At 42.1% G+C, this 25,699-nt stretch overlaps 1 protein-coding gene across 1 annotated transcript in view; it reads right to left on the reverse strand.

Moving 5' to 3' along the window:
- The window catches only part of ITPR1 (inositol 1,4,5-trisphosphate receptor type 1), a 179,973-nt gene that overhangs the window by 112,012 nt on the left and 42,262 nt on the right, over positions 1 to 25,699 (reverse strand). Inside the window, exons 24-34 of the mRNA XM_067544403.1 lie at positions 25,542 to 25,607; positions 24,755 to 24,892; positions 21,365 to 21,490; positions 20,826 to 21,026; positions 17,452 to 17,703; positions 16,770 to 16,895; positions 15,980 to 16,108; positions 10,191 to 10,311; positions 9,246 to 9,430; positions 6,291 to 6,439; positions 5,137 to 5,248 (exon numbers count right to left, since the gene is read on the reverse strand). Of these exons, the coding sequence (XP_067400504.1) occupies positions 5,137 to 5,248; positions 6,291 to 6,439; positions 9,246 to 9,430; positions 10,191 to 10,311; positions 15,980 to 16,108; positions 16,770 to 16,895; positions 17,452 to 17,703; positions 20,826 to 21,026; positions 21,365 to 21,490; positions 24,755 to 24,892; positions 25,542 to 25,607 (1,605 nt within the window). The remainder of the gene's footprint in view (positions 1 to 5,136; positions 5,249 to 6,290; positions 6,440 to 9,245; positions 9,431 to 10,190; positions 10,312 to 15,979; positions 16,109 to 16,769; positions 16,896 to 17,451; positions 17,704 to 20,825; positions 21,027 to 21,364; positions 21,491 to 24,754; positions 24,893 to 25,541; positions 25,608 to 25,699) is intronic.

Genomic DNA, 25,699 nt, shown 5'->3' on the forward strand with positions numbered 1-25,699 from the left:
TGAATTCTGGGTTAAGTCTCAAGACATGGGGTTACCAGAGTTTGTAACGAGTGGCCCTAATAGACCTGCCACTCATACAGAAAGCATTTGTACAAGCAAGGTGTTTCACTGAAAGTCAGTCTGGGCCTCTTCTGTGCTATTAGTGTAGCATGGCTTTCAGTGGATTAGGAATACTACAGTGTACTAATGATCACTGAGAAAGCTGAGCAAATGCCAAGACTTAAGGGGCGTAGTTGTAGCTGTGTCGGTCCCAGGATATCAGAGACACCAGATGGGTGAGGTAATATCTTTTATTGGACCAATTTCTGTTGGAGAGAGAGAGTGAGAGCTTGTCTTTCTAAGATTTAAGGAATTTCTTCAGCCCTATGTAAAGTTTCAAGAATCCCACAAACTCACCAGTGAAAATTAAAAAAAAAATTCAGATCAAGGGTAAACCCAGGAAGTCACATGGGAAAACTGTGAAATGATGAGAAAGAGGAGTGGGAGGAGTGTGTGCAACAGCTCCACATGCTAGTTCTCAGCACAATAAAAAGGTCAGCCTTTGAAGTGAAAAACCATAACTCTTGTGACAAATGCCTTGTTGGATGGAAGGAGGAGGAAGGACAGACATTTTGTATTACACTGTGGCCACTCCAGCAGGCAAATGGTAGCACAAGCAGCCAGCATCTGGGAAAAATCATTGAGTATTGAGCTTGGATCTTCAGTCCACCAGCCAACATTTCTCTCACTGCATCTTAGTAGCAGGATCTGGGCTCTGATCAAGTCCTTTGCATGTTGCCCAGGAATCACAGCAATACTGTGGGCCGTCTGGGGTGGACCCAGAAGTCACGTACAGTCCTTGATAAAGGCCTTACTGCTGGAGCCAGATAATCTTATATTTTCCTTAGATGTCCCTTCCCTAGAAGGGACACCAGGTGAAAATAAAAGTCCACAAATAATAAAATGTTGGGATGTCTGGTTTTTAGTGGGTGGGAGAGGAGGTCAAGGATGTTTGGGGGGGAGTGAAGCCCCTCTAAAAAACAGACTGGTTGGTCTCAACTAACATACAGTACACCATATAGTATATAATATAACAAGAGCAGACACTACAAGGAAACCTTTCTTACACTTTTGCTAAATTCTACTTCATATCTGACCTGCAGCTCTCAATTCCACGGTAGCCAACTACCAGCTCCAGTAGCTTATAGTGGCAGAGAGGCAAATAAATGCCCACTAGGGATTACGATAATAGTAATTCAAAGTAGTTTAGAATGGAGGCCTCCAAGTGCCATAGGAGATGACAAATCACATAGTGAAAGTGGGGGTGAGCGTGGGGATAGGGCAGAGAGGAGAGGTCTAGACTTTCTCTGAATAGCATAAGTGAAGTCCTAGCCATAATGCAATTAAGAACTTCAGCCCTGGCAAATATATTTGAATGGAGCAAAGTTTTAGAACGGAATGGGGGAAAAGAACATGTACTCATGTTAACTGTATATGCATGCAGAAGTCAGGGCCCTAAACTTCATCATAAAACCATTTAAAATGTATTTCAATTATAGCCTGACATGGAGCTATGGGTTTAGCAAGTTCAGAGATAGTTTATGAAAAAGGGATATGAAGTCTTTAGACATATTTAAAAAAGGGAAGCAGAAGTGGTAAACAGAGTGGTCTCAGTAGCTTCTCAATTGTTAAAATTTGTTACAATACGTAGAAGTATCAAGCAGAAAATGCCTAGCTATTAGCATTCACAGTATCATCTGGTATAAACTGTTTGTTTGAATGTCCTGATCTGCAATAGTACGGCTCACACTTGTCAGATTGGTTTATAATAAAATTAGGAGTTCTCCTGAATAGATGCAACCTTTTCTGCCTTAAGTACCTTCAGGTAGAGGACCCTAAGTTCAACATAGGTAGCACAAGATTCTTTTTACTCCAGAATGGTTTTTAAAGAAATGTGTGTTGCCTTTAAGCGGCGAATAAATGGAGTTGGAGTAGTCACAAGGTAGAAAATGTATCATTATACGTCTTGTAGCCAGACAGTGGAAGCTTATCTATAACTAGCAGCTGATAGTAAGAAAACAGCTTTTTTCCAATTACAGAAATCTCCTTCATGGGCTATTCTATTCTTGTACTGCATGTATTATGTAAATGAGCAACTATGGCAGAAGTTGGTGTGTTTCTTCTCTGCTTTTCTATAACTTTGAAGAGCTTCATAATTTTGATGTGCTTTACAGGTCAATTGTGTAGCCAACATCATTTAGTTTGGTATCAGTGTTTTAAAATTATTTTCAACATGTTCTCTAGCAGTATCTACAGTCCCCATTTCACCAAAACTCTGATAAAGTTCTGATAAATGAATTTTGCTTTGAGCAAAATTTCCAATGGCATCAGCGGATGTAGCCGATTTTTTTTTTTTTTAAACCAGTTGGTTTCTCCTCTAAGTTTGTTTCAGTTGATTTCGGATATGCCACAGCCAATCTCATCTTTCATTACTTAAGCTAGACATGATCAGTGGTGCCCTTATACTGGTTTTAATTCTAAAAACTCTAGGGATGAACATGCTCCAAAGAGTTTAGTAGCCAACTCTATAAACCCTGAGGTATCAGTAGTTTACTTGTAATGCCAAGTACAATAGAAGTGGAAGATACCACATCTCAGTCATGAAGTCAGCATTTATGTTAATCGGAGGTGTGTGACTGTGGCTTGGGTAGGCATACTATGCTAGCTTTAATCTAGTTAGTACGGTAAAGGTAGTGACTATGCAATAGCACAAACCCCAGCACAGGTTAGCAATGCCAGTAGGCACCCAACCCAGGGTCCAGGTGGGTTTGTACAGCATACGCTGAAGCCCCTGCTCCCCCATCTTCACTGCTAGTTTTAACTGTGTTAGTTAGATTAAAATTAGTGCAGGTATGCCTCTCTGAGCTGCAGTCACATCTCCAACTGCAGTATAGACACACCCTCAGAAATGAGGGCGTGGCTACGAAGAACCAGCTAGCCCAATTCCCCTTTGCTAGCGCAGCGTTATCTCGTCTACGGGTTTGCTTCGTTGACTTCCAGGTCAGATTGGAAAGCATGTAAAAGGTGAACTGAAGAGACACAGAGAGAGGAGTTGAAGGTTTCCAAACAGCAGCAGGTCAGAGGGATGTTCAGCACAAATTACTGGCACCTTCTCAAGAGTGGAAGGCAGGTTGAAAACATTTACATGCAGGATGCTGCCAACACCCCAATCCTACTTGCAGGGTTTAGGGCATTCCATGCAGTTACTGTTACTTTATTTAAAAGAACGTTTACTGCTGCTTGCAAGCATGGCTTAAAAGCAAGCAACCTCACAGAGCTAGGCAAAAGGTGCTGAGTTGGCCTGGGTCATTGACAAGGGAGGAAGTGGTGATGCAGCGAAGTGGGAAACAGCATTCCCAGATCAGACAGGGAGTGCAGCACTGGCCATCCCCATCCCAAGGGTATTTTCCTGGGAGTCTCCTGCTCATTTACAGTATTGCATGTGTGCATGGCAGGGGCATGTGGCTGGCAATGGCCCACGCGCCCATGGCATATTGGAGAAGGATTCTCATTGCTTTACCTAGTTTATCTTCAAGATTATTGCACTCGTGGGTTTGGCAAGCCTACTAGATGTGTCAGGTTACCTAGCCACGTCAGGTTCTGCTATGCACCTGCTCTAGCCACATATCTAGCTAACCTTTGAGTGGGCCAAGGCTGCCTGCATCACTCTCAGACTGGCAAATCTGAACTAGTTCATCTTGGTGGTTTCTCCACTTCCCATTGCCTACAACAAACAGCAATGGGACAACGTTATACAAATGTCTGTAAGGAAACTGCTCAATCTCTAAGGTTTTGCCTCAAACTAATAGGCTGAGAGTGAGTGACCAACTTCGCACTTTATAACGCTATTAAACCCAGTTTGCAATTCACTTCTAATTAGAGAACGTCACTTGTATCACTTAGTCAAGCTATTCAATTGTCAAGCTGCATAAATATAAAAGAACCCTAAACAAACTGCTTACACTTCCAGAGTCCCTTTTCTAATAACTCTGTTCAACAACCCCATTGCTTCCTTCCCGACTTTGTAATTGTTGCCTCTCAAGAGTGCTCATGGGAAGTTATTTCTGGGGGCTAGAGAGCTATGATGCTGTTTCTTGTTACTCAGCTTTAAACGTAAGACTCCTGTCTGTCTATGAGACGGCAAAACTGTGAGGCATTTCACGCTGGAGACTCAAGTTAGAGACACTCTACTTTCCCTCTCACGCAGATTTTTATATTCGCTCTTTCTTTGCTTGTTGTTTTCCTGAATTTAAAATGAAAGCCATCTAGAGTCAAAGCACATTTGAGTCTGTGTATAGAAAACATAATGGTTCTTCTCTTTGCTGTCCCTAAGATGTATGGTACATGTTGAGCTCCTTTTATCCATCAAAGGTCATGTTCTAATCTTTTCATCACTTGTCACCCTGCTTTGGATTCTTTTTTTTAAATCCATGTCTTCATAAAGAGACCATGGAAGCAGTGATCCCAGAATGGGATAGCTATATTGACACACTGTGATAGGTAGTTGATTTGAAATGTGCATCAATATATGTAAGAGTAGAAGTTCGGGAATGGGTATATGAGTGAGTGTGAGAGAGACACACATTGCTCAGATGCAGAGAATAGATCTATAGCTCCAGAAAGAGAAAGACCTCTTGTTGATGAGAAAAAGGAACAGTATGTTAATGGAAAAGTATTAATGTTAAGTTAAATAAAAACTATGCACACCAACCAATCTATAACTCAAATTCCTCAGTACCACAACAGAGCGAAGGTAATTCAAACTGAGCTCCCAAAAAAATCCTCTTTCTAACAGGTCACACGACTGTATGGACAAGTCTCCTATAAGCAGATATAACATATGGTTATCTTCTATAATGACAACCAAAGGGAATGGATTTCTATAGTGCAGATCAGGATATTCTAAAATAAGAAGCCAGAGTAATCAACTTTCAACTTAACTTCATGATCTTGAAGGTAAATAATTGACTAGAAGGGTTTTATCCTTAACCCGAGGTATAAATACAGATTTAAAGGCCTAGGACAGTATTTTCTCTCTGTGTATAGTAAAGACAGTGTTGAACAAAAACAAAATGATAAAAAGTGTAAATTAAGTACCTTCTCTCCATAGCCTCTATCTTTGGTCATCATTTCCCTGAGTGTCTGTAATACTTTAATGCATAGTTTCTCCTCATTCTCCTCCAGCAGCTGTTTAGTGTGTTTTATTAATCTGAAAACAACCAGTTGATTATAGTTTGTTTTAGTACTAAATTTTCTAAAAAATTAGGACAGGCATTTGTAGCTCTCTTATTTCAATGGTCAAAGCTACAACTAAGGAAGTTAATTAAAATGTAGTTTTGTTAGGACTAGTATAAAATGAGCTGGGGAGTACCCCCTTAATAGCAACACTTGATGAGTTATCATGAATAGCAGCAAAGCTATGAAGGGAACTCCAACATTCCCAAATGGATAATAGTTAGGAAAAAAAATCTGTACTAGGAGTGGGGGAAATTAAATATTGAAAAACGATGAAAAACCTACATTACTACCTAGAGGATGTTGTGAAACCAAGACTATAACAAGGTTCAAAAAAGAACTAGATAAGTTCATGGAGGACAAGTCCATCAATGGCTATTAGGCAGGATAGGCAGGGATTGCTGTTTGCCAAGGGCTGGGGATGGCTGATGGGAAGGATCACTTGATGATTACCTGTTCTATTCATTCCCTCTGAAGCACCTGGCATTGGCCACTGTGGGAAGACAAGATACTGGGCTAGATGGACCATTGGTCTAACTCAGTATGGCCATTCTTATGTTCTTAACTGGACGTTAAATACTGCATATATTTCCTCATTAAAGAAAAAAGAATGTGGACCTTGGATAAGGCAACTGGAAACCATATGATGACATGGACTATGATTTTGACTCACTACCCCGGCGATAAGGGGTATAAAGGCAAATCTTTTGTGGACATATTCTTGGGACTACAGTCAACTGGCCCCAATCTCACTAACAAGGATTAACTCTAAAATGTGCATAGTCATTTGTATCACAGTACACCAGGCCCATATACCCAGAATTTGTAAGCATCATCTGCAAGGACAGATTGACCAATACGGACAGCTGTTGTCAATTCCTTCCTGAAGACAAATGAGCTTATTTTCCTGAGGACAAATTGTGCTTAATAGAACACAACATAGGATACTGCTCTGCAAAGAAAACACTATTGCACAGAGCATAAGGAAACACAAGACTTCTAACAACACAACTTACTTGCAAATGAAGCCTCCACTTTCACATTTTCTTCTTGCGTCTGTGTTCTCTGGGAAAAGCAGTTCTGGCCTATGAAGAACATCTACCAGTACTGACAATTCAGCTTGCACTAGGGGGCGTAAGCGATCTTCCAATGCCGATACAATATCCTAGGAAACAACAACATTCAGATTTTGTCAGTCCCAACCAATATCTTTGGGGACTATGTTGTCCCCAAAGTTTATCAATAGTTTATGTATCACTAGGGGAGGAGGGGGGGCGGCGGCGGCAGGCAGGGACTGTATGCAACTCCAGACGGAAGGCTTATTACCACTCCTTCACGAACCAAAATCAGTGGGGGGTGATTAAAGTGAATCGCTTAGGTTGTAAACATCTCCAGAGAGACATCAGCTGCAGGGAGGCTTGCATATACTGGTTCAAACTAGGTTTCCAGAGACCAACACATAGAAATGGCATTTGATATAAAAAAGCTGAGTTTAGGCCCTGCTTTTGCATCCAGCAAATGGACAGAACCTTCTGTCCATGGGGGACCCCAATCCTTGAAGAAAGGCTGGAAAGACTTTAGCCTATTAAAATCTCAGGATGGGTGATTCCTACCTGGTATTTTTAATACGTGTATAAATCTTTTGATTGTTTTTATTATGTTTTCTCTGTAATGTTTTTTTCCCTTAAGAATAATGCTTAGGGAGAACAGCGTAGTAACTTGTAACCTGATGGCAACATGCTGTCCATAGCCCTCCGAAAGAAAGCAACACACAAGTGCTGGGTGTTAGACAGATTGGCTTGTTGGGGGTGCCACAGTGTAAGGCAACGGGCTGTGCCACCTTAAAACCCTGGCCCAAAGGAAGTGGGACAAGCATCCCTCCTCAGAGGCAGGTGACAGCTAGAGATCATGAAATCTGACTGTGCATTCCTGGAGTGGTCTATGGGGGGAGGGGTTTGGTGCAGGGAGAGAATACCCCTCCAGATTACAAAACATTAGCATTTGCCTAGTAAGATCTCCATTTTGTTGGCCAGTGAATGTTACAACTATTGCCACCATTTTCGACGATTCCTTAGATAACTTGGTATTTTCCCATTTCTGCATTTGGTACTTGTCTATAAATGGGAAAAAGCCAATGAAAAACACAGGATTCTCTTTCATATTGAAAACCTTTGCAGTAATGATCAGATTGATCGTAAATATATCGACCAACAAATGAATAAAACTGGTTGAAATCAGGCAAAACAATTCAATTTTCCCCCTTTTTCAACTGAAATTTCAAAACATTTCAACCATTCTTACAGATGAATATTCTGCAGAAAATATATTCTAAATATTCACCCCAGTCCCATTGAGTAGAAGTTACAGGACTGCAGAAAAAGTTACTGAGCGGATGCTTAGTCAAACTGACATGCATAAGTGGAGAGAAAACAGGTGAAGAGCGGGAAACTATAGAAATTGGACTGCCTTTACTGGACAGTATTTTGACATGGATCCAATTTAAGCAAGCAATTTGAGTCAAGATTGCACACCAGCAAAATTTTTTTCACCAGAGAACCAATCTTGAAGGATAAAGATACAATCTAAAGCAGTGAGTTTTATTCAGTGTAAAAAGTGAAGCGCCTTTTTTAATGAATACCTACTCATCCTCAGGTTTTTATATTTGTACTGAGTAAAGACACAATTCATACATGGCCAGTCTAATTGCAAGTCAGAGTATTTTATTTAAATGTCTTTTGAATAGAAATCAGTGTGAAATTGTACACATAGTACTTCTTCAAACAGATTATTTTCTCCATTTGGGGAAGCAACAACTTTGGGGTCATTAAGAGCCAATCAATCAAACAGTGAACTTTGCAGCGATTCTCAAACTGTGGTCTACGGAGCCTTTTATCACACTACGTGTTTTGATAGTCAAGTAGCGAAGTACTGGAGGATCTTGGAAGGACACAACAAATTAGAGGATCCCTCGATCTCAAGAAGCAGTTGAAATGAAACCACTGGTATTGGCAGAATGAAAATATTGGGAGAATCACTGAGCTGGAGGAACATGCTTTGAAATATCATTTTTTCTTAGGGCCATGAAACTGCCCCAAGCATTAGCTGTGCATGTTCTATTACATTTCTTGATAAATGGTTTACATTTGATTTTACATACAGTATTAAATTAACTTTAGCTGTGATTATGACATGTGGCACTGTGATGGGATGTACCTGCTCTACACACTGGCCAGGCAAGAGTTAACCCCTTACTCTTAGTAGAGGAACCCACACTCCTTCGACCTTCTTGGGCATGCTCCAACTGCTGCTTCAGTTTAAAAGGGAGCAGCCCAGCTCATTCCAGGCAGACTGCTGAGGAGGAAGCATGTGCCTTGCAGGCTCCAGCCAAGGAGCAGCTGGAACTTCAGACCACTGAAGCCCCAAGACCCAGTTCGGTGCCCAGGAACCTACTCATGCCCGATTCGAGTCCCTGGGAACCGCATATGCTGAGGAGCCCAAGACGAACCAATTCTTGCTCCAAGAGACATAGTAGGAAGTAGCCCAGGGGGACCAAACATAGACCAGAGGGAAGTCAGTGTTTCGGCTGGAGCCCTGCCGAGTCGGTGACGGAACCCTCCCTTACTGTCAGGGCCCTGGGCCAGGACCTGGTGGAGAAAGGCGAGCCTGGGTCCCCTACCAGGTGACAGCCCTATTGATTCTGGTCACTAGACCACACAGCCCTGCTCCGAAGGGCTGTCCTGCTGACTCTGGCCACTGGGCTGCACAGCCCCACATACGAGGGCTGCCATATTGACCTTGACCATTAGGCTACCTGGCCCAGAGGGCCCCAAAGATTTGCCCCCCGACAGGCACTTTTTACTTTGACATGTTATTCCCAAATTCAATTAGTAAGTTTGTCTATTTGTGCCAACATGCAAATAAATGGCTACCAAGATGGCAGGGGTCAGTTGTTAATGCAGCAGTGTAGTCACCTGCAATCTTTCAATGATGTTGCGATAGTCCCTGGAAGCAGCTAGCACAGAGTCTCTACGGGCAGCATTCCTTGCAGTCATTCTCCAGTTCATTGCAGTTTTCTGTACTATGTTGTGTGATTTCAGGAAGAGGTTGTTGACCTGGCTGTCCAAATCCACAGGTATTGCAATTGCTCGGCCTTTCGCTGCAACAGGCAAAAGGGGGTAATAAGAATTGACTCCTTTAGCCCATAGTTGCAAGCAATAAGGGAACAAGGGGGAATCTCACATTGTGTTTCTTTCATGTTCATCTGTTATTTTAACACATTTTCTATGATGCTGTTTTGATGCCCATTAGGGCAATCATAACATCTTAAGTTTAATACAGCATCTTTCATACTCAAAGCTTTCCTAACTTCACCATGTATGAGCAAGAGGATACCCTCACAAACACCTTTGTAACTCCTATTAAGGTTAACAGGATGTGCACATCCAACTTATGGAAGAATTTGGTCCTATGTCCAGCACACACGATGCTCACTTTCCTCACCACAGAAATACAGCAACTTCTGGAAAGAAAACGACAGCCATCTAACAGCACAAATCACCAGTACATTGTTTAAGACTGGAGTATCACTGTCACACTCAACAGAAACCACAGCGGGGAATTTAGGTGAGTAAAAACCCTTTATTTCAGATGCCATGGACTTTCAGAACTTAAGGCTTCTGCCCTTTGTCAAACAGTTTACAGTTTTACCTCACATTTAAACTGAAAACATCTGTTGAGCAACCACAGAACAGACTTTAGTGATGAGAATTCTGGATTTGCCCCATGAGTTAGCTACATCCTACCGCCTGCTGGAGGTAGAATACATGTTGCTTTCGGACACCTGGATATAAGGGTAAAACATGGGACAGAAACATTTTGTGCATGTTAAATTTAACTTCATTCTCCAGATTTCTTACCTACATCAGAGAGCACCCTAATACAGCTCTCCACCGACGCTTTTTGGCTTGGCATTAGCCAATTGCAGTGGTATACCCTGAACACTCCTTGCAACAGTTGTACAAATACAGGCTGGCGAGTCTAGAACATATGAAAAAAACCAGATCAAAAACATCATCTCATGTTTGAACTTAGGTTGTCTGCTATTCTGGTACTAAATCAGCCGTTATTCTTTGCAGACCAACTGTGTGTTACCAGTTACATCCACTCGTAAGGCAACATTTATGTTCTGGGCAGCAGGTCTACTACATAAGCAGCAGTTTAACAGAAGAGGTGGGTATCAGGGCAGGCAGGGAAGTGTCAACTAGACAGCTCCTAGAGCACGAAGTCTCTCTAAATGCAGTCTCACTAAGCAAAGGAAATAGGCGGTAATCTTTAGTTTTTATAAGGGCTGGTCTACACGAGAGTTTTGTTGACAAAAATCAGCTTTTGGTGACAAAACAGTGGTGATGTTCACACAACAATGCTTCCCCCGCCGTCAAAATTCCCGTTCTGGCAACAAAACCAAATCACCTCGACGAGAGGCGTAGAGCTTTTTGCGGCAAAGTTAGAGCAACAAAGCATCAGTGTAGATGCTGTGTGCCGTAACTGGGCTCCAGGAGCTAACCCACAATGCCCACCCTGCTCACCGTTTTGAACTCTGCTGCACTGCCCTGCATTCCCTACACGGGCATGCACCCCTCCCCTTTCAAAGCCCCAGGAAATTTTGAAATTGCTTGACATGGAGAGCTCAAACAGCTGCTGAGTATACTGGCTCCAGGCAGAAAATGCAATCCTGCCAGGACTACAGGGGAGGGGATGGATCATTCTCCTGGATCTGTGCGGAGATGAGGCTATAGGAGAATGCCAAAGGATTCAATCCTGCTCTCCCTCTGGCTGGCAGGCATGCAGACAGTGCACACTGCTGCTGGGAAAGGATGGACGGAAGAGACTCCTGATGTGCTGTGCAGAACCAGGGAGGGAGGCGGGGCCTGATGTTGGGATGTTCCTCTCCCCGCCATTGTACAAGTCTCCCCTGAGCTTGGATAGGGGGATGTCAGCTGTCTGTGCACCAGCTTCTGCCTCAGGATTGGTTGCTTCTAGCTGCTGTCTGAATTTAAAGAGACAGTGTGTGGACACACTCACTGTCCCCCAACACAAACTCAGTCACATACTCTCCCATCCCCACCCCCCCACTTCCGTGTGCTTCTTGTGTTTGTGTTCAGCTATGTCAGTTTGGCCAATAGGGCAGGTGAAAAGTAGCTGTCAATCTAGTAAGATGCCCATGGAATGATGGGATTCAGAAACCAGAATCATGTGATGTTGTGCCTGCCCCATGAGGCATTGCGAAACCTTCCCAAAGCACCCTGTGTGCACAGTGGGATAGCTACCCATAGTACACTGCTCCCTGTGTGAATGCACCCCAGTGACACAAGGAGGACATGCAACAGCGGTTTAATTACAGCCGGCATAACTTGTGTCGACAAAGCTCTGTAGTGTAGACAAGGCCTGAAGCAGGGTTCTCAGCAGCCCAGGATACAGAGATTGCGCATTTAGTATTGACCAGAAGGTGGCTCTAAAGTCAATAGGAAAATGAGGCTTTGCTCTTGCTAAACTACAGCGCAGGTCCATAATTATCAACTGGACCTTTTCTGAAATATTTGCTAGCTTTGGATTTACTGAAGTGCATGTAAACCAGGATACTGTGTTTTGAATAGCTGTAATTTTGAACATGGATCACAGTTTGTTTGTAAACGCTACAGCTGCTGTGGATTACTCCAAAAAGTCAGGCATGACCTCTAAACTATGTTTTGCACGATTTTCCACTATAGGTAGGCCAACACCTACACCTTAAAGATACCAAATTTTCACACGAGAACTCTGCTGTCTCTGCGACTACATCTAAACGTTTTCAAAACCAAATCACCATTTTGCTTTAGGTAAGCAGATTTTAGTGTAAGAATATAATTTTTTTTTTTTAAACTGTTGATTGACAGTATTTTTTTTAAACAGTCCTGACAGACTTTTTTCAACACTAAGAAGCCTACCTATAGTGAGAGGCAACACCCATGTCCCTTTGTTTCTATTCTGTATATAATTCTTAGTTTAAGTAAACCACACCTCAGTGAAAAGCCCACAGTGGATTTAGGAACTACTGGAAAATACCTCTTTTATTCTGATTAAGACTGATGACTGTTATAAGGAAAAAAAAGCTAGAGTTAGAGAAAAGGAAAGATTTTTCCTTAATTTTAATCAATCAAATTGTGAAATATTTCCATGAGCTGACAAGGAGGATCAGAGTTTACTTAGAGTAGCACAATAGCAAATGCGCATCAGCCTTTCCAGCAACACAGCCAATATCAAAATATTGTGGACACTGGTACTCTAAATACAATGAAGCTACCTGTGTTCCTGGACTCCAGCCACCCACACATTCCTTCCAGTTCATGTTTGAAGACATATCTGTCTGAAAACTTCAACAATGTTCCATTTGCTTAAACTAGGTCAATAAATCAAACACACTCTAAACGTTGTAAAATAAGGTTTGGGTCAGTAGTGCCCTTAGGAGGCAAGAAAGCCAAGATAAATACAATAAAGGAAAGGAAAGGAATCTGTATATTACCCTAAGGTTAAGGGGTGATTTGATTAGAGTCTGTAAGTACCTAGATGGGGAATAAATATTTGTTAATGGACTCTTCAGTCTAGCAGAGAAAGATGCAAGATCGCTACAAGTGATGCTAGAGAAATTCAGACTGGAAAAAAGAACACATTTTTAACTATGAGGGTTATTGACTATTGGAACAATTTACCAAAGGTCGTGGTGAATTCTCCATCACTAGCAATTTTCAAATCAAGATGGAATGTTTTTCTGAAAAAGAGAGTCTAGGCATTTTAGGGGGAGGGAAGCTCTATAGCCTGTTACACAGAGCAGGTCAGCCTAGATGAACACAATGGTCCCTTCTGGCCTTGGAATCTATTAATCTAATTTTGTCTTATGCGCACTGTGCAGTAAATGCACAGGGCCCTTCATGGACACACAAGGAAGGGACCTGCTCCCAGGGAGGTACAATTTAAGTCATGACATAGAAGAAGAGGGCATCAGGCAATGAGGGGGTTGGGATGGAAAGGTGTGGGTTGAAGTTTACACAGTGCAAGAGATGATAGCAAGTGTAGGAGAAAAGCATGGAGACATTAGGGGGAGAACACAATGGCAACCCAGGACAGAGTGGAGAAGCCAGACACATGGGCCTGAGTGGAGCAGTGATGGGAGATTAGATGCAGGAAGCTGCAGAGCTCCGTAGAGCACTGCAGGTGAAGACAAAATCCAAGTCTGATGCAAGAGGTGCAACGGCAGTGAGGAGATTCAAAAGGAATAGTGGTGGGTGTGTGTTTGGGGGCGGGGTGTACATGCCATCTGAGACTTAAATCATTTGCACAGCAGCAATTTGCATAGGCTGGAGGGGTGCAAGACAGGAAGTAGGTAAGCCAAAGAGGCTACAATACTTAAGGTGGGAGAGTCTGAGGATATGGAGAAGAGTTTCAACAGACAGAGAAGTTAGATTCTGGTGATGAGTTGGGGAAAAAGAAGATTTGGCAACAGACTGGATGTGAGGGGGTGAGGAGAGAGGAACCTAGAACAACGCAGAGGATGGTGGAACCATCACCCCCATAATGGGGAAGGGAGAATGAAATGAGGTGCTTTGTCTCGCTATGTTTAGACAGTTTGAAATGCTGGAAGGTCAATGCACGAGTTAGCAGACAGGGAAAGTCTTGAGGTAAAGAAGTAGATTCAAAAGTTGCCAGCACAGAGAGGCAATTAAAGGCATGACAAGTACTGAGGTTACACAGGGATAAGGCACGGAGAGAAAGGAAGCGAGGGTGAAGGACAGAGCCCTACGGGACATGGTTAATTATTAATCACTCTTATTTTGCATGATAAGGTTTTGACAAATTTGCATTGAAGCTGGTATTAAAATGGCAACTTTCACTTCACAGTCACATGAGAAGCAAATCAAATAGTATTAGGCAGTGAATATTAGCCTTCACAGCTGCTTACTCAGTCCTGCACTGGTGCAGGTTAAGGTTCAGACCCCTAATCAGGCCAATTACTGTGCAGATAGTTGCCACTGGTCCCTCACAGGCCATACACATAGATGGCAAGTTTACCGTATCTGAAATGATCCTGTAAACCATTTCACTCATGAGAGCATCTACAATAGGACTACTTTTCTTGCCTGACTAAAGACTTCTTGCCTCGGTAAGCATGACAGGATCAAGCTCGTTGTTTAATGTAAAATATTGCAAACTGTCAGGTTGACAACTGGTTATTCTGCCATGTGCTGAAGACACTTAGTTTGAGAAACGTGGATCAAGAGTTGATCTAACACAGCAGTGTGCAAGGGCGACTGCTGATGTTCAGTGCAAGAGGGAAAGTATTTGGACAGCTCAGAATCTTAAGCCTTTACCTATTGCAAGGAAAGGCAGGGGGGTTTTATGTAAACTTTCCTTGGAGTGGGACATACCATAGCAATCCAGTTAGCACACCACAATGATTAGCAGAAATTCCCTGAAGAGGAGCTAAAAAGGCAAATTCCCAAATGCCCTTTATTGCCACAGCTGGAAAATAGGTGCTTCCTAACCTGCTGCCAGTTGTGTTCAATTGCACACACTGGTTTTGCAATCTAAAGAATTGTTTTTTCTGCTTATCTGAGGTTGTACCAGATTTTAGTGAAAACCACATCCAAGAACCTGACGACACACTTGGATGCCCGACACCACCCCCCATGCTCCTCCCAAAAGACTATTTATAACTTTCATAAAGAATTATTATTATTTAAGAGGATGTCTCCATTATTACGGTGTCACTGCAGCAGTGATCCAGGTATTATCCCAGCAGGTGTCTTGGCACTGCTGTTAGTGCTGTTGTCATGCTACTATTGCCTCATGTCCTATAAGGAAGAGACTGGGAGGAAATGGGAATGGGAGAGAAGAACAGCCATCTCCTTTTCACTTTACAAAGATATTGAGTCTCATGCTCTACCTTTCTCCAAGTCCACACAAATCCAGAGATTTAAATCAGGATGATGAAAGAAAACACAGTTGGAGGTGTTTTTTAAATGTTAGATTCGTTTTAGAGAAATTAAAGTAAAAAAGTGTCCTTAAAATGCAGTTTGTCTAAAGCAAGGACTGAATGTAATTGGCCCGTGGTGCCAGCTTTTATCATCCTAAGAACATAAGAATGCCATACTGGGTCAGAAGATTATAAGCTCTTTGGGGCAGCAAGTGCCCTCTTGTTCTGGTCATGCATTACCTAAAACAATGGGTTCCTGGAAGATGACTGGGGCTAATAAGCACTACTGCAATACAAATTAAGAATAATCATCACGAACCAACCCCTGCTATCATCTCTCTACTTGCAGTGTAGCTCCACTCTGACAGCCACAGCAATGCTGTTTATCATTTCCCTCCAGAAAGCCGAATATGGAGAGATAGGAACAGCACTGAACATCATGAATATCATGGAGTATTATTTTATGATCTATAGAACCCACTGGAAAGAATTCTGTACATTGTAGTGCACAGTATCCCTTCTACAGGAAAGCCAGTGTTCAACTGTAACACACTAAGAGGACATACATACATACTTCTGTGCAATTTTAAATATTTACTCCCTCTTTCTCATTTCCCCTCCCCCCTGGTTTCTTTTTATTCTATCTGATTACTGTGGTTTCATGAATAAAGTAGCTTAACCGGTTGTACAGTTCCCTACCTGCAAAGTGGTGCTCTGATCAGAGAACGGGGAGCTGAAGAAGGTGGTGACTATACTCATCACTATTTCTGTGACATATTTCTCCAGTATGGAGTCAGCATGCTTCCGATCACTGGTGTTGTTACACGTCTGCAAAATAATTCATTCTGTTAGAACACATCAGTTCAACTGATAAATATGAGTATGTAACTGCTGAGATTTGGGGCATTAGTTCTGAATGGACTACCTGTCATAGTAGTCTGTGTAGGTCAAAATCACTCCTATAGTTGGGACACACAAAGCCTTATACTATAGTTTTTAATGTGCATCATATAGCATGCTTGGAGGGGGGGGAAAACTGGACACCTCAGAGTAAAGAATATGGTATGATAGATAAGAATGAGGAGTAATGTTTTCCTAGGGGGAAATATTTGGTATCCCAGACAGTCATCTGGCAAAATAAATACCAAGCACAGGAAAATTGTCCTAAACCTGCTAGAATACATCAAATACCGTTGGGGAAGGGGCAACACAACCTGGCCAGAATTGAACAAGCCAGTAGCAGAGTAGAAAGAGACATATGAAGCAGAAGCAAGGGTTTTTTTGCGTTTGTTTTGTTTTAAGACAAAAAGATTAACAAAAAAGACTAAAAACCCACTATTGCCTGAATAGTAGGTAAATATAAATCTGAAATAAGAGGAGCCAGTAGGGAGCTTCCTGACTTGTACAGTTCAGAACCACTACTAATGCTCGCCATAAATGTGCCCATTTGCTCTTTTGGATTTACATTGCCAGCTATGGAAATCCTTACCCGACAGATGTCAACCAGGAAGTTCTCGAACAGTTTCCACATGTGATTACTGGTGTAAATCTCTTTCATTTCCACTTCTGTGTCCACATAGCAATGATTTAGGAAGTTGATGTAGGCAATTTTAACCTACAGACGAAGAAAACAAAATGTTTCATTAAAAAAAAAAAAAAGCTAAAACAGGCATTTTGAGTCAATGCGAGATCATCACATTAAAACGGCTTTAAAAATGTGTAGCTGAATTTACATCAACTATTGTTTTTATTTAAATATTGGTGAAATCCAATCCCATCAATAGCAAGACATCTGCAATGAAAAGGAAAGAGCCAGAAATACTACAGCCAGAATTCAGCATAATGTTAATAATTTGCACTTCAATTCAACATTGGCAGAGTACCTTACATACATCAGTGAGCTCAGCTTTGAACACTCTGGGAAGTAGGGACATAGAGAGTAACCATCCTCATTTTAAAAATAAGCATGGAGGGATTTAGTTACTTGCACCAAAAATCACAAAGTCTGCAGCAGATCCAGGAAAAGATCCCAGTTCTCGCGGCTCATAGCCTTATTGCTTACTCACAAGACCATTTTTTCCAGGCTAAACTGAGTGATTAAAAACAAACCTCACTCCACTAAATTAATATATTACACATGCAGGCAGGCAATGTTTAATATCAGACTTCACCTCAGGTATGCAATCCTCATGAGTTACTACTCTAACAATATCATCCAATGGGAGGAGGGAGTTGCATTTGATTTCTGTGTAGACATTTTTGCCTTCTGTGCATACAGCAAGCAGTTCTACTAAATGGATATGGTACATCAGAGGGCTGTTTTCATCCATCCTGTCTCGCTCCGATCTCATCATTTGGACCAGGGTCTGGAAAGAGGCTCGGTCATTGTAGAACACAAGGACATCTTCTCCCGCATTGACCAGCTACAAAAAAAGAACAGCCGTCTTTTGGGTTCCATTCGGTTATATCACAATTTAGAGATTCTACAGGAATTAGATCATTTCTGGTACATGCATATTCATGCATACCTTCCACTTACATAGCACTTTTCTTCAGAGGATCTCAAATCTCATCCTCTAAACCAGAGGTTCACAACCAGGGGTACACGTACCTCTGAGGGTACGCAGAGGTCTTCCAGGGGGTACACCAAGTCATCTAGATATTTGCCTAGTGTTACAACAGGCTAAATAAAAAGCACTAGCGAAGTCAGTACAAACTAAAATTTCATGACTTGTTTATATGGCTCTATATACTATACACTGAAATGCACGTATAATATTTAAATTCCAATTGATTTATTTTATAATTATATGGTAAAAATGAGAAAGTAAGCAATTTTTCAGTAATTGTGTGCTATGACCCTTTTGTACGTTTATTTCTGATTTTGTAAGCAAGTGGTTTTTTTAAGTGAGGTGAAACTAGGGGGTATACAAGATAAATCAGACTCCTCAAAGTGACAGTAGTCTGGAAAGGCTGAGAACCACTGCTCAAAATGTATCAGCAGGCTGAAGGGCCCCCCATTATCTAGAACTATATTTTTTCCTATGTATTGGAATATTACTCTCTCTGTCAGGTTTAGTAATTACTTATGAGTTCAATGAAACTGCAGCCCGCCAGATCCTCCAAGGCTCTGTACCTTGCTCTCTCTTTCTGCAGCCACAGATGATCTGTATCAAGTATGACATCTCTCCCTAGTCCTGTGTTTTAAGTATGTTATGCCCTAGAAATCTACCACTTTAAAAATCTTTAACATCAAAATCGGTTTAACTGGCTCCTCATTAGTTAGATAAAGGTTCTTCAAAGAAGATTCTGACTTTTCTATGTGCTTTTTCCATGGTTATGTCATGAAGATTGCCTCAGCTGATCTTTCTGTAGTGTTAGCGTGAGGCACACTATTCTGTTCAGAGCCAAGTCCTTCGGGAACTCTGGGAGGGTCGGACCTCAAGGCTGGGTAATTCCACATTCCTCACACAACGCCATCAATGATTTTTCAAAGGGCAGTTACAGGAATAGCTAGGTCACAGAAGGCAGACTTCCATTGACGTTATAGGATTTCTGGGGGCCACATTGTCAAAACAGCTGTTCATCAGCCTCTATTTAGAGCAGTAGGATGGACAGCAACTGAGACGCAAGGGAGCTGCTGAGCACTTTTAAAAATCTGCCATACAGATTTCAGAGACATCTGGGCATCTATCACAAATACAGTGCACAGAGCAGAACTCCCATGCAAAGCACACTTCATAGGGCTGGACTCCGCAATGGGCAGAGTTCCCTCACACAAAGGAGTAGGCATGATCAAACCTCCCAGTGAAACGGACATCTTAAGGCCAGAAGCTAAAAAACAAAACAAAACCAAAAAAAACCCCTAACTTCTGATCCCATGGCTCCTCCTGCTGAAGAAGCTAATTAATATCCTATCATCAAACAGACACATGCACTTTTGAACAGATGGATCTTTTGAAGCCTAATTTAAAGAGAATTTGTTCCATCTTTTCCTCACACCTCCCCGACCCTGTGCCCTCCCGGAGTTCACTACGGCTCTAACAAATTGCTAGGGATGCACAATCTTCTCCTACTTCAACACCCATCAAGGCTCCTACTCTTTCAGATGGTTAAGACTGAAGAGACACCCCATCTGAGCAAGTCCCCCAACAGGCTGAATGAGAAAACTTTAACAAAAGGGAACACTTTCCCTCCCCGTCTCCCCCTCCCCCCCTTGTTTTCTGTAAGTGATTTTACTGGAGAAAGACAGTCCTTCCCTTGACTCAAACCCATTTATGACAGGTTGGGAAGCCTATGTTCAACTTGTGAATTCTGGTTGGTTTTATCGATTTGCTGGATCACTGAATGTCTCAGTGTATGTGGAATCTGTCATCTGCTATCAGGCCTGGTGACACGTCTCTCCCAAGTCAGGGACAATGGAGAGCTATTAATCCGAATGGCTCTCATTCAAACGGGAACACCTTCAAACAGTGGGATGGTTGAATCTTAGGAGACCCAGTTTGGCTGTAGGGAATGAGGAGAGGAGCAATGGAATTTCCCTAGAAGGGGAACAAAGACAGAGGTGTTGGCACATCCCCTTAAAAACACTGAGGGACCCTGACAGAGGGAAACTAAAAGGGACAGGCTTTAGGAAGGAGATGGGACCTATGGACTGTGAGACCAGACAAAGCTAAAGGAAGCTGATTACCCAGGTCAGAGAGAGAATCCAGGATTCAGAGAAGCAGCCATATGCTGGAGACCAAGTGCAGCCCAGCAGAGGGACTTAGAACCCTGAAAGGACACAGATCCAAACCCCAAAGAACACTCAAGAAGGTGAAGTAACTGAGGCAGAGAAGAGCATCTGAGAGTTTCTTATCCTGCATAGATCTGTAAGTGTCCTGCACTCTACAGTACAGAGTGATTGTTCTTAGAAATCCTTCTGCAAAGTCTGTTTCTATTTCCTGCAAGTATACGTGTCCCTGAAGGGGGTCAACTGTAAATCAGAGTACCCAGAAGGAGGGAACTCTGAGAAATGGCATACTTAAGCTACTAGAGTGTTTTGGGTGTCAGCACTGGTCCTGGGGACTAGGGCAATTGAGCTACAGAGTCCGTCATCCAGATGGAAATTCTATGCCCAAAAATTCTGCAGAGAGGCCACAGCAAGAAACAAGTGCTGGAGCCTCTCCAGGCGAATGGACATGTAAAAGTGCATGGGCCCATCCTGAGGTTCCAAACACAGCAGCCTGGTGAGTGTGCGGCAGGGGGAGCCTGATTAGGGCTGTGACACAAGTACACTTTTCTTTGTGGCACCAGGGAGGATAACTTTTGAGATGCACTATATATTATTCTTCCCATCCAAATGGGAAAGGGCAAGATGAAGACGCTTGTACTCCTAACAAAACCTTATGCTGCATGGTAGCTGCATATCATCACTTGTACGTTGTCCCAGTTGAGAACATTACTTCCTCGGCATCCTCACCAGTAAGAGAATCAATTTGTCACTTTCTACTGAACACCGCATGTGTTTTTTGCCTAGGAGCTTACAGAAATATGCAGCTCTCACCTCAGCCATAACCATATCCTGGCACTTCTTAATGAACTTTCCTTCCGCCTTGACAATTGTCTGCAGGAACTTTATGTACTGGACATTTCTGCCATGAGTTTCAATACAGTGGACAAAATGCTGAACGACTCGCTCATTAATCTCACTACAGAGCTGGAAATTGTTCATGAAAATATGTTGCATTGTTACTGCCTCCAGGATCTAATGAGGGGGAAAAAGAAGAAAAAATTCACACACACAAGTCAGGACATTAATGAATTTGCATGGAACATGAGAATAAGAAGAAGGAACTTCTCAGGGGATTCAGAATTTCAGTACAGAGACTTGTATCCACTAGGGATACTTCTCCACCCACCTCAACCCCTTCCATTATAACTGAGTGCACTAACCAGACACTGGTCCTGCCAACATTAAATGAGAACGAAGTGCTATCCATTTAACTAGTCTTACAACAGAATTGGCCTAGAGGCAATGACAGAGATCAGGTTGTTCCATTTTCTTAGTACCTAAAATATGGTATTAAGTTAATCACTTCTTACCCCTGGGTTAAGGAACAGATTTATGTGCTTGTGCAGCAATGCCTGGTTCTGTTGGTTCCCAGCACAGAAATTCTGTAAAAAGGCATGTGCAAGTTTCATTATCTCCTGCATCCTTGTATCTTCAGCCTGTGATTGCATGACACAAATAAGACGGGGTTAAAAACAATCCAAAAGTTCACATTCAGGTGACCTTTGGGGGGACAATAACACCACCTGCTCAACAGAATTCTCAATCACGTCCTTCTCAGCAGAACAACAAACCTCTATCCACTACAGACCTCCAACCAAATTAATCCACTAACATCAGATAGGGACTTGACCCGCTTTATGATTTTAAAAGTTGTGGAGAACAAAAGACAATACGAATTAGTTACGTCTTTCAGATCCAAATACAACATTCAAGCCTGCCAACAACACACACTAACTACTTGTATGCTGCCAAACATACCTAGTACGTAGGGCAAACCACACACCAGGTTCTTTCCCATACCTTGGGACTTCATAGGAAGATTGCCATGGTGCATTACAGTGGAATTCAGCACTAAGGGGCTTGGAGTGATAGTGAAGAAGAAACAAAGATATTGATGCAAGACCGAAATTCAGTCTCTGTTCACAGGAACAAGTACTCTTGCTGTCTGTGACCTCAAGTGTCTCTTAAGAATACTACAGCAAGTCCTCCAAAGCAGGTGGAAATAGGAAGCTGGTATACTCAATTCTAGGGTGTTAATTCTTTGCTGGTATTAATGAGGCTAGGAAACTCGGTCTCTGTATGCTTCTCTTTTAAAGGTGATTTCACATATTTTCAAGTGAGATGCACCTGTGGGTAGGTCTACACTGCATCTGGGAGTTAGTTTCCCAGCCCAGGTCCACAGACTCTGACAGCAGGGCTCACATGAATGTGCTAAGAATAGCTGTGAAGGCATTGTGACTCAGGCTCTTAAGCCCCTGGTAGAGGGAATGCGGGGGAGGATGGGCTTGCGGCTCAGACTGGAGCTGAGACTCAACATCAGAGCAACGTCTACTCAGCTATTTTTAGCATACTAGTGCGAGCCCTACTAACAGGGACCTGGGCTGGGAGGCTTGCTCCCAGATGCAGTGTAGACTTGGCCAGTGAGACGTCACAGCACGTCTCCTAAAGTAGTGGTTCTCTGCCAGGGGACCACATAACCCCAGCGGTACGGAGAGGTCTTTCGGAGATACATCAACTCATCTAGTTATTTGCCTAGTTTTACAATAGGCTACATAAAAAGCACGAGTGGAGTCAGCACAAACTAAAATTTCGTATAGATAACGACTTGTTTATACTGCTCTACATACTCTACACTGAAATGTAAGTACCATGTTTATATTCCAGTTGATTTATTTCAAAAATATATGGTAAAAAATGAGAAAGAAAGCCATTTTTCAGTCAGTGTGCTATGATACTTTTGTATTTTTATGTCTGATTTTGTAAGAAAGTATTTTTTAAGTGAGATAAACTGGGGCTACGCAAGATAACTCAGACTCCTGAAAGGGGTGCATTATTCTGGAAAGGTTGAGAACCGCTGTCCTACAGCACCAGCTTAGCATTATAATGTGAGTTAACATGTATGGCCACTGTTAAGGACCCCTTTTTTTGTTTTGTTTTATTAAAAGACTATGAAGCGGGAAAAGAAGGCAAAATCAGATTAACCTAGTTTAGAGCGGTTACACAGAAATGGTGGTTCCTGGCAGTTTTTCTTCAGAGTTTAGAATCAGTCTTGCATCAGAACTGGACCTGGCAGTAAGAGTAGCAGAAGAGCTGAAAAGGTGCAGCCATGTCTGCGACTTAACTGACCCATAAATGCACCTCAGCGGTGAGTAACAGACAGTCAATGCAATAAAATGAACCATCTTTCTTCGATAAAAGCATTTGGCACCCAACAGGTGGTCAGTGCCCTGCTTGAAATGTTTGCGGTAGGAGGTCATGGTTCATCTCACAAACCCCTATCAGCAGCATAAAGAGCAGGCTCAGCAGAGAGGCCCAGGAGACCAACTTATTTCCTCAGCCAGGTTGAGTACAAGTACTTGTCTATGGTTCTAGGATAGCAGGGAAAGTTATAATGCTAGAGCTCATGCTGCTTTGAGTATAGGGGGTTTCATCCATTTTTCATTCTCCAGCTTGTTCCACAAGTCACACAGTTAATGCTCTCATTTTTTCCAAGGGAAAATGTAAACAAAATAACCCCCAAACTGGGCAAGATTTGCAAGCCCACTTCCATTCTATATCTCCCATCTCTCAGAAGCCATTCATCTCTCTCTCTGGCAACCTGTCATCCTCCAATACCAAGAAATGCCTCAAATCATGGCATTAATTCCCGTCATACCTCCAGTCACTGGGAGGAGCCAGGAAGAAATATTTTAGCCAGCAGCTAAGCAGAGTGGCTGAATGTGACGGGAAGTTACAGTGTTATACGCTGTGACTAGAACTCCAGTCACCTGCTTGATTGTGCAGGTCACTCCCTGATGGCTGAGGCTGAGCCTGCTCTATACTCACTCACCGTTGCACCAGAAAGCTAACTGCTATTTACAATGTGTGCTGAAATTACCCGTATTGTCTGAGGGAACAGCTTGCAATCCTAAGGCTATGCCTTCACTTCTAGAAAGGTGGTTTTTTGACCATGGGATAACTACCATTTGTTAGCAATCTGACTGCAAATCCCTCCGGAGACTGGTTGCTGTAGTTTTTACCACAAGATAGTGAGGTGAGAACAACACTATATTCCTCCCCATGGCTTAACTACAAGAATTACAACTCCTTGGCTCCACTAGGATTTTACAGGGGAATCTAATGTGTGTTAGTTATCCTGCAGTGAACACCTACCTGGTTTTGGCAGTGAAGTCAAAGCCACAGGGCTTGGCTACCCAGGGATGCTCAGGAAAATTAATCTGAATTAACTAAAGATGTGAATTTAAAGTGGATTAGTTAAACTGCATTAAACCCCTGTGTGGACACACGCATTCAGAATTAAAGATAAACCAAATTAAGGCCACTTTAATTCTTAATGAGAGTGTCCATACAAGGGTTTAATTCAGTTTAACTAATCCATTTCAAATTCACACCTTTAGTTAATGTGGATGAACTTTCTTGAGTGCCCCACTACAGATGAACCTTCAGTCTGATTAACTACAATAGACAAAGTTGGTGCTTCAGCAATTAGTTTAGAATCCTTTTTATTCTCATCAGGAGTTTCACATTTAATCAAATACTTATATAGCCATAAATTATTCCTGAAGAGACATGAATATTTACAATAGCTTCTTTGATGCCAAAGATAACTGAAAGAACGAAGGTTTAGGGCAATCTCAGGGAGCTATTAATATTGGTCAGCAAAACTGTAAAGTAAGGAAATAGCTGTGTGCAAAACCCACCTTCTCATATGGAATCTGCAGCAGCTCCAGAACCACAGTGTGAGCGCCCATGTTCCGCAGCAATCTCTGCTGCTGCTTCCGGCTTTTCCTGACCGAAGCACTTTCCTGAACACAGAGCTTGCTAAGCCGAAGCAAAATCTGGGAGAAGGAATTTGCTTTAGGATTTGAAACTTTTTGTTTTGGTTTAAAGTTACCTTACATGCTAGGTGCTTTCCAGACAGAGAAGATGGAAACTGTCCTGAACTGAGCAACTCACAATCTAATATCAGACAAGCAGACAGACACTGGGTGAATGGGAAACAAGACATGCACTAATCCATTTAAAACTGATTCAGGCATTTGAATAAGAATATGTTGCTACAGAAAGCATTTAATCTAGGATTTACGAGACACAACACATGGGCTGGCTTCTCATTGTAAATTAGATTTAAAAGTATTGAAGCACAAGTCCCTCAAGAAAGGGGGCAGATTTAAATGAGCTTTCCAGACATTACAGCTTCTTTTATCGTCTTTAACCATAAAATATTGTGTTTCTATTGAAATAAGAGGCATTAATACTAAATTTCAAAATCTGTTCTTGTGGAAAATACTTACACTTCATGCTGGTTATATTCCAGATGCTTCACTGGATTTGGGATATAATACTACTCAGAAAATTAGTGCTCTTCAAGTAGTTTTCATAATGTAAATCTGACTCAGTTTTTCCTGTTTTTTCTAATTCAAACTAAAATCTGAGTTGCACCATTAGTTTATACTTCAATTCAATTAGCAAGAAACCAAGTCTTACCTCCTTCACCACCCGGTAATTATAGCTGCTAGTACTTTCATGTTTTTGTGACTTGCTGTGGCCTTCCTAGTGGCAAAAACAATTATCTATTAATTGCTTAGAGTATTTTTCGATAGCTCCTATGACTCAGAAATATGGGTATTAAACTGAATCTACAA

Source organism: Emydura macquarii, unplaced genomic scaffold (genome assembly GCF_026122565.2).
Source record: "Emydura macquarii macquarii isolate MOO-44397 ecotype Brisbane River unplaced genomic scaffold, CSIRO-AGI_Emac_v2 contig_968, whole genome shotgun sequence".
In the NCBI taxonomy this organism is placed as follows: Eukaryota; Metazoa; Chordata; order Testudines; family Chelidae; genus Emydura; species Emydura macquarii.